Below are 10,285 nucleotides of genomic sequence, written 5' to 3'. Positions count from 1 at the left end.
TGGAGGTTTTCCGCTTCTCGCACCATTCCCGGTAAACTCGAGACACCGCAGTCTTGGAAAATCCCAGTCGCTTCACTGTTTCTGAGATGCTGCAGCCGGCGCTTCTCGCTCCCACGATCATACCCCGCTCAAACTCACTTAAATCTCGCGACTTCCCCATGTGTCACCGTTTCTTCCGACAGAAATGCAGCTTCAGAAATTTTTAAGGAGCACCCGGAGATACTCGCTTTCTGCTGGAAACAAAACAAAGTCGTTTTTAAAAAAAAAAAATAAAAATACTGGTTCTTCTTTTGTGGTGTTTCAGCACTTAAGACTCAACGAAGGCTCTCTGTCGCCCCCTTCAGTAGGCTTCGTGATTTCTTCTTCGACTATTTCTACTTTTTCCACCAGAAATATGTATCGTGTAGTTATGATCATATACCGTATACAAACTAAAAACAAAAGTAATTTATGTTTAATGTACAGTTGCTCTTTAATTTTGGAGGAAAATTATCACTTTTCCAGTCTTTGATGTTTCACACTATGGCATTAACATTCACATGCAAAATGTCCATATCATACGCTGACAGTAGCCTATACTATACATTTATTGTTTATTGTGTTGTACTTATTGTAAATTCACTATAAAAACATATAAAAAATTACTGCAATCGTGAGGCAACATACCCATCTGAAACACTACGTTTCTTTTCATTTCTCAAGGAAGCATAGGAAGCATTAAGAGAATTATTGAGATTATTAAGAAATAACTTTTTTGACACCAGCACCCAAACCTTATCGATAAATTCATCTACAATCACACACACATTAACTGTATATTTTGTCAAACGAGTAACTGAGGTAAAACTTTAAGGCTCCTTTTGTTGCCACGCTGATGTTAAGCTACACCCTCCAGTTTCAGAGTCCAGGCATTTCCAGGAGATACTGGCATAGCAGGCATAAGAATCATGAGTCCAGATGTTTGTGTCACTGGTGCCCACTTCAGTGGTATGTTAGGATAGTCCAAAAGTGTCACCTGTGGATGTGAAAGATGATAGTTTAAAGTTCATGACAAATGATGTTAAATTGAATTTAACTGGTATATAGTGTAAGGATTACTTTTGTTGCCCCAGATATCCTTGGTGTTGTAAGCTTAAGTAGCTGTCTGGGTGGCCAACCAAGGATTATGGCATAAACTGTGCTGTTTTTAGCAGTGTACCTATAATAGGAGCAAACAGTGGTTAAAGCCATACTACAACAGGATTTTACATAACAATAAAATGGAAAATGGCTTGAAATTCTCAATCCCACCAGACTTGGACAGTGCTGTTCTCAGTCTGGATCCTCCAGGGTTTGGAAGCATAGATAGCCTCCCCATTTATCCCCAACCAGGCACCAAGTCCCCTCAGCCTTTCCTCAAACACTGGGGCAATCATACCATCTGACATGGGCCCAATGTTCAGTAGGTAGTTGCCACCCATTGCCACTACATTCACCATGTCCTGAGGAAAGAAAGTGTTTGATTAACGCAAGATCACCAAACAACTAATCACAAAATAACTGGACATCAATCAGGTGTAGGTGACGACCTACTGTGACCTTTCACCTTTATGATGGAAGGCAGGTCCAAGAGTTCACTAAGCTTCATGTCTCTTCTGTAGCCCCAGGAACGGGTGTCGATGGACTGGCATTTCTCCCACTTGTGGTCTGGAAGTTTACCTGGTGTGTACCTGTCAGCACAGTTGTAGTAGCCTCCATGTTTGCAATAGCAGCCATTACCCCACCTGTCGTTGGTGACCACCACATCCTGAAGAAACATGTCATAAGAGTAAACCACCATACTATAAACCATTCACATTTGATTTATTCTCACGCATGATTTAGATTTAGTGCTTTTTCAATTACTTATTTCCTCACATTTTCAAAGATGCTATTTGACCACTATGATTAGAAAGTTTTAGCATTAAGAATAAACCCACATCATGCCAGACGTCATGTAATGGATATATGCAAAATGTCTTTCACCTTGACTGGGCTGTCATTGTAGAGCCAAGAAAGAAACTGGGTGGAGTTCCAGTACGTATCCGGAGCTGCCCAGTCCCCATCAGACCAGATCAGATCAGGTTTGTACGCCATCACAAGGTCCACCAGCTCAGGAAGAGTCTTACGGGCAACAAAATATTGAGTCTTGAAGCCGGAGGCTTGATCCATCAAGAAAAGGGGATGGTACCATTCATACAGAGAGTGGTAAAGACCCAAATGCAGTGATCTGGTGACAGAAAATTATTAGTGAACTAGTGAACTACTTTTGTAATGCACTGGTGAAGGTCTCAACTCCCACTCTGTTATAGAGTTTATGTAGATATTAAGTGCTCTTTTTCTTTAAATCGTATTATCAAGAATCCTGTTCTGAAGATGGGCTGATTCCTGAATAATTTCTTTATGGGGATCAATCCTTCATCACATCATATCTTAAAATTCATGACATATTCAACATTATTGGCCTTTTCTCTAGCCTCATGTGCATTTACCAAACTATGACATGTTATATGGAAAGGATGGAAAATTCTGAGTGAACATGGATGCAGCATCCCCCTTATCTACTCACTGCTTCCTGACAGCTGCAGCCAGCTCTCCCACCAGGTCCCGGTGAGGACCGACATCCACTGAGTTCCAGTTCCAGGAGCCTGCTGAGGGCCAGTTTGTGAATCCTTCATGGTGTTTGGATGTGAAAACCACATACCTGTAAAAGCAGCGATAATACACAGCCACACTCATTTCAAAGATTCAGGAGTGAGCAGGTAATCTGTTAAAGGTTTATTATATTTCAAATAATACAGACGATTGTATTCTTTTCCTAGTTTCTGTACAGGTGCATGTTGCAGGTGCAGCTGGTGCTGAGCAAACAGTGATAACAAAAGGGACCTGCTCCACTCTTCATCCTACTCAGATGCAAGGGCATAGGTTTGCATATGCTTACTCCCACAGACCAACGTGCACATTAGGTTTATTGGCGACCCTAATGCCTTACTATACTATAACGTTTTTATGCCTTACTATACTATGATTTTTTATGACATTTTTTGCCTTACTATACTATGATGTTTTATGACATTTTAGTAATAAAAACTTTGTTTTTATACCTTACTATAGCATGACGTTTTTTTTTTGTTTTTTTCTTTTCTTTCTTTCATCTTTGGGCAGCAAAGGGCCACAGGTCAGATTCCAACCCATGGCCACTGTGGTTAGGACTAATCCCATGTGGTACGCGCTCTACCAGGTAAGCCACAGAGGCACCCCATATTATGATCTTTTAATGCCTTACTATACTATTACCCTTTTCAAGCCTTACTATACTATGACATTTTTATGCCTTACTATATTACAACATATTAATTTTGCAGGTTAACCTCCCCAAGCTGAGCGGGCCTGACTCCACCTGCAGGGGGATCACTGACTTCCTGTCTGAGTCAGCACATCAATCTGGGGAAACATATCCCTGACTCCCAGACCATCAGCACCAGATCGTACCAAGGCTGCATCTTTTCTCCTCTGCTCTTCTCCCTGTACACCAACATCTGCACCTGTAGTCATCTTTAAGTCAAGCTCCTGAAGTTTGCAGATGACACCACCCTCATTCGACTTATCTCTGATGGGGGATAACTCTGCCTACAAGTGGGAGATTGACCATCTGGTGACCTGGTTCAGGCAGAACAATCTGGGGCTGAATGCTCTTCAGATTGTGGCGGTCATAGTGGACTTCAGAAAGAACCCAGCCCCACCCACCCCTATCACCCTGTGTGACTCCTCCATGGACACCGTGGAGTACTTCTGCTTTCTGGGCACCACTGTCACACAGGACCTCAAGTGGGAACACCAGCTCCCTCACCAAGAAAGCCCAGCAGAGGACGCTCCTTTGGCAGTTGAAAAAGTTTAACTTGCAAAGGACAATGATGGTGAACTTCTATGCCCCCCAACCCCCACACCCTTGAACCATTGCACATTCCCCCTGTGAACTATTGCACATACACACCAACCTCAATCATTTTGCACAGTGTACATGTTTGTGTTGTATATATTTATATTGTTCTATTTATTCTTTTCTGTATTTATTGTGAATATTTTATGTGTATTGTTAAATTTTCTTGTTTATATTTAAGCTATCAGAACTGCAGTACTTTCTTGTTTCATCTCTGTTTGTGTTTCTTTTTTTCTTACTATGTCTGTTGATATGCATCAAAACACCAAAATAAATTCTGTGTATGTTGAAAACCTACATGACAATAAACCAGATTCTGATTCTGATTCTGATTCTGATTGACTCTTACTATACTATAACTTTTTTGTACATTACTATACTATGACGTTTTATGCTATACTATGCTATAAGGTTTTTATGATATTTAATGCCTTGCTAAAAAATGACAGTTTCATGAAATTCTATGCCTTAGTACAGTATAACGTATTTATACCTTACTATACTATGACGTCTTAATCACATTTTTCCCCTTACAATAATGTGACATTTTTACGTTTTTTTGCCTTACTATACTATGACGTTATTTGACCTTTTATGCCTTACTATACTATGACGTTATTTAGCGTTTTTATGCCTTACTATACTAAGATATTTCATACCATACTATAGCATGACGTATTTTGACGTTTTATGCCTACTATACTATGATGTTTTTTGACGTTTTATGCCTTACTATAACTATGACATTAATTGACATTTTATACATTACTGAACTGTGATGTTTTTTGACGTTTTCTGCCTTATTATACTATGGCGTTTTTATGCCTTACTATACTATGACGTTTTTTGATGTTTTATGCCTATGACGTTATTTGACGTTTTTATGCCTTATTATACTATGGCGTTTTTATGCCTTACTATACTATGACATTTTTTGACGTTTTATACCTTACTGTACTATGACGGTTTTTGAAGTTTTATATCTTCGTATACTACGACGTTATTTGACGTTTTTATGCCTTACTAAAGTATAACGTTTTATGCCTTACTATACTGTGACTTTTTTTGACAGTTTATGCCTTACTATACTGTGACTTTTTTTGACAGTTTATGCCTTACTATACTATGACATTTTATGCCTTACTATACTACTATGTTTTATGCCTTACTATACTATGACGATTTTTTACGTTTTCATGCCTTACTGTAGTATGACGTTTTTTGACGTTTTATGACTTACTATACTACTTACTATACTATATTATACTTACTATACTATGACATTTTTTTACGTTTTCATGCCTTACTGTAGTATGACGTTTTTTGCCTTACTATACTATGGCATTTTTATGCCTCACTATACTATGACATTTTTTGACGATTTATGCCTTACTATACTATGACGTTTTTTGACATTTTATGCCTTACTATACTATGACGTTTTATGACATACTATACTATGACATTACTTGATGTTTTTATGCCTTACTGTAGTATGACGTTTTTTTATGTTTTATGCCTTACTGTAGTATAACGTTTTTTGACGTTTTATGACTTACTATACTATGACATTATTTGATGTTTTTATGCCTTACTATTGTATGACATTTTTTTTTACATTTTATGCCTTACTATACTGACATTTTATGCCTTACTATACTATGGCATTTTTATGCTTCACTATACTATGACATTTTTTGACATTTTATGCCCTACAATACTATGACGTTTTATGACTTACTATACTATGACATTTTATGACATACTATACTATGACATTACTTGATGTTTTTATGCCTTACTGTAGTATGACGTATTTTTATGTTTTATGCCTTACTGTAGTATGACGTTTTTTGATGTTTTTATGCCTTACTATTGTATGACATTTTATGCCTTACTATACTATGACATTATTTGACATTTCATGCCTTACTATACTATGATGTTTTTTTTTACATTTTTATGCCTTACTATATTATCACGTTTTTTGACGTTTTATGACTTACTATACCATGACATTTTATGCCTTACTATACTACGACGTATTTATGTCTTACTATACTATGATATTATTTGCCATTTTTATTCCTTACTATACTATGATATTATTTGCCATTTTTATTCCTTACTATACTATGATATTATTTGCCATTTTTATTCCTTACTATACTATGATATTATTTGCCATTTTTATTCCTTACTATACTATGACATTTTATGCCTTACTATACTATGACATTTTTTGACGTTTTATGCCTTACTATACTATGATATTATTTGACATTTTTATTCCTTACTATTGTATGACATTTTTTTACATTTTATGCCTTACTATACTATGACATTTTATGCCTTACAATTACTATGACATTTTTTGATATTTTATGCCTTACTATACTATGATTTTTGTTTTTTTTACATTTTTATGCCTTACTATATTATGACATTTTATGCCTTACTGTACTATGTCGTTTTTATGTCTTACTATACTATGACTTTTTTTTGACATTTTATGCCTTACTATACTATGTCGTTTTTATGCCTTACTATATTATGACGTTTTTTGACGTTTTATGCCTTACTATACTATGACATTTTTTGCCTTACTATACTACGATGTTTTTTTTACATTTTCATGCCTTACTATACTATGACCTTTTTTTCACATTTTTATGCCTTACTATATTATGACGTTTTTTGACGTTTTATGACTTACTATACTATGACATTTTTTTACATTTTAAGCTTTACTATACTATGACATTTTATGCCTTACTATACTATAACCTTTTTTTACGTTTTCATGCCTTAATGTAGTTGACGTTTTTTGACGTTTTATGACTTACTATACTATGGAATTTTTATGCCTTACTATACTATGTCGTTGTTATGCCTTACTATACTATGACGTTTTTTGATGTTTTATGCCTTACTATACTATGACGTTTTTTGATGTTTTATGCCTTACTATACTGTGATATTTTATGCCTTACTATACTATGTCGTTTTTATGCCTTACTATATTATGACTTTTTTTGACATTTTATGCCTTACTATACTATGTCGTTTTTATGCCTTACTATATTATGACTTTTTTTGACATTTTATGCCTTACTATACTATGACGTTTTTTGACGTTTTATGCCTTACTATACTATGACATTTTTTGCCTTACTATACTACGATGTTTTTTTTACATTTTCATGCCTTACTATATTATGACGTTTTTTGACGTTTTATGCCTTACTATACTATGATATTCTATGCCTTACTATACTATGACCTTTTTTTCACATTTTTATGCCTTACTATATTATGATGTTTTTTGACATTTTATGCCTTACTATACTATGACATTATTTGACGTTTTATGCCTTACTATACCATGACATTTTATGCCTTACTATACTATGACCTTTTTTTCGTTTTCATGCCTTAATGTAATTGACGTTTTTTTGAGGTTTTATGACTTACTATACTATGGAATTTTTATGCCTTACTATACTATGTCGTTTTTATGTCTTACTATACTATGACTTTTTTTGACATTTTATGCCTTACTATACTATGACGTTTTTTGACGTTTTATGCCTTACTATACTATGTCGTTTTTATGCCTTACTATACTGTGATGTTTTTTTTACATTTTTATGCCTTACTATATTATGACGTTTTTTGACGTTTTATGCCTTACTATACTATGATATTCTATGCCTTACTATACTATGATGTTTTTTACACATTTTTATGCCTTACTATATTATGACGTTTTTTGACGTTTTATGCCTTACTATACTATGATATTCTATGCCTTACTATACTATGATGTTTTTTACACATTTTTATGCCTTACTATATTATGACGTTTTTTGACGTTTTATGCCTTACTATACTATGATATTCTATGCCTTACTATACTATGATGTTTTTTTTACATTTTTATGCCTTACTATATTATGACGTTTTTTGACGTTTTATGCCTTACTATACTATGATATTCTATGCCTTACTATACTATGATGTTTTTTTCACATTTTTATGCCTTACTATATTATGACGTTTTTTGACGTTTTATGCCTTACTATACTATGATATTCTATGCCTTACTATACTATGATGTTTTTTACACATTTTTATGCCTTACTATATTATGACGTTTTTTGACGTTTTATGCCTTACTATACTATGATATTCTATGCCTTACTATACTATGATGTTTTTTACACATTTTTATGCCTTACTATATTATGACGTTTTTTGACGTTTTATGCCTTACTATACTATGATATTCTATGCCTTACTATACTATGATGTTTTTTTTACATTTTTATGCCTTACTATATTATGACGTTTTTTGACGTTTTATGCCTTACTATACTATGATATTCTATGCCTTACTATACTATGATGTTTTTTTCACATTTTTATGCCTTACTATATTATGACGTTTTTTGACGTTTTATGCCTTACTATACTATGATATTCTATGCCTTACTATACTATGATGTTTTTTTCACATTTTTATGCCTTACTATATTATGACGTTTTTTGACGTTTTATGCCTTACTATACTATGATATTCTATGCCTTACTATACTATGATGTTTTTTTCACATTTTTATGCCTTACTATATTATGACGTTTTTTGACGTTTTATGCCTTACTATACTATGATATTCTATGCCTTACTATACTATGATGTTTTTTTCACATTTTTATGCCTTACTATATTATGACGTTTTTTGACGTTTTATGCCTTACTATACTATGATATTCTATGCCTTACTATACTATGATGTTTTTTTTACATTTTTATGCCTTACTATATTATGACGTTTTTTGACGTTTTATGCCTTACTATACTATGATATTCTATGCCTTACTATACTATGATGTTTTTTTCACATTTTTATGCCTTACTATATTATGACGTTTTTTGACGTTTTATGCCTTACTATACTATGATATTCTATGCCTTACTATACTATGATGTTTTTTTTACATTTTTATGCCTTACTATATTATGACGTTTTTTGACGTTTTATGCCTTACTATACTATGATATTCTATGCCTTACTATACTATGATGTTTTTTTTACATTTTTATGCCTTACTATATTATGACGTTTTTTGACGTTTTATGCCTTACTATACTATGATATTCTATGCCTTACTATACTATGACCTTTTTTTCACATTTTTATGCCTTACTATATTATGATGTTTTTTGACATTTTATGCCTTACTATACTATGACATTATTTGACGTTTTATGCCTTACTATACCATGACATTTTATGCCTTACTATACTATGACCTTTTTTTACGTTTTCATGCCTTAATGTAATTGAAGTTTTTTTGACGTTTTATGACTTACTATACTATGGAATTTTTATGCCTTACTATACTATGTCGTTTTTATGTCTTACTATACTATGACTTTTTTTGACATTTTATGCCTTACTATACTATGACGTTTTTTGACGTTTTATGCCTTACTATACTATGACATTTTTTGCCTTACTATACTATGATGTTTTTTTTACATTTTTATGCCTTACTATATTATGACGTTTTTTGACGTTTTATGCCTTACTATACTATGATATTCTATGCCTTACTATACTATGATGTTTTTTTCACATTTTTATGCCTTACTATATTATGACGTTTTTTGACGTTTTATGCCTTACTATACTATGATATTCTATGCCTTACTATACTATGATGTTTTTTTCACATTTTTATGCCTTACTATATTATGACGTTTTTTGACGTTTTATGCCTTACTATACTATGATATTCTATGCCTTACTATACTATGATGTTTTTTTTACATTTTTATGCCTTACTATATTATGACGTTTTTTGACGTTTTATGCCTAACTATACTATGATATTCTATGCCTTACTATACTATGACCTTTTTTTCACATTTTTATGCCTTACTATATTATGACGTTTTTTGACGTTTTATGCCTTACGATACTATGATATTCTATGCCTTACTATACTATGACCTTTTTTTCACATTTTTATGCCTTACTATATTATGACGTTTTTTGACGTTTTATGACTTACTATACTATGACATTTTATGCCTTACTATACTATGACTTTTTTTTTTACATTTTATGCCTTACTATACTATGACATTTTATGCCTTCCTATACTATGACCTTTTTTTACGTCTTCATGCCTTACTATACTATGATATTCTATGCCTTATTATACTATGATGTTTTTTTTACATTTTTATGCCTTACTATATTATGACGTTTTTTGACGTTTTATGCCTTACTATACTATGATATTCTATGCCTTACT

At 33.1% G+C, this 10,285-nt stretch overlaps 1 protein-coding gene across 1 annotated transcript in view; it reads right to left on the bottom strand.

The window, feature by feature from the left end:
* Positions 1-469: 469 nt before the first annotated feature.
* LOC111223057 (tissue alpha-L-fucosidase-like) overlaps positions 470-10,285 on the bottom strand; it is a 14,578-nt gene continuing 4,762 nt past the window's right edge. The window contains exons 2-7 of the mRNA XM_022747043.1: positions 2,588-2,722; positions 2,005-2,248; positions 1,586-1,786; positions 1,291-1,481; positions 1,099-1,198; positions 470-1,015 (exon numbers count right to left, since the gene is read on the bottom strand). Of these exons, the coding sequence (XP_022602764.1) occupies positions 878-1,015; positions 1,099-1,198; positions 1,291-1,481; positions 1,586-1,786; positions 2,005-2,248; positions 2,588-2,722 (1,009 nt within the window). The 3' untranslated portion in view covers positions 470-877. The remainder of the gene's footprint in view (positions 1,016-1,098; positions 1,199-1,290; positions 1,482-1,585; positions 1,787-2,004; positions 2,249-2,587; positions 2,723-10,285) is intronic.

Source organism: Seriola dumerili, unplaced genomic scaffold, assembly GCF_002260705.1.
Source record: "Seriola dumerili isolate Sdu_G_001 unplaced genomic scaffold, Sdu_1.0 BDQW01000110.1, whole genome shotgun sequence".
Taxonomy (NCBI): Eukaryota; Metazoa; Chordata; class Actinopteri; order Carangiformes; family Carangidae; genus Seriola; species Seriola dumerili.
The sequence above is the reverse complement of the archived record's forward strand: the minus strand, read 5'-3'. Positions and strand labels throughout refer to the sequence as shown.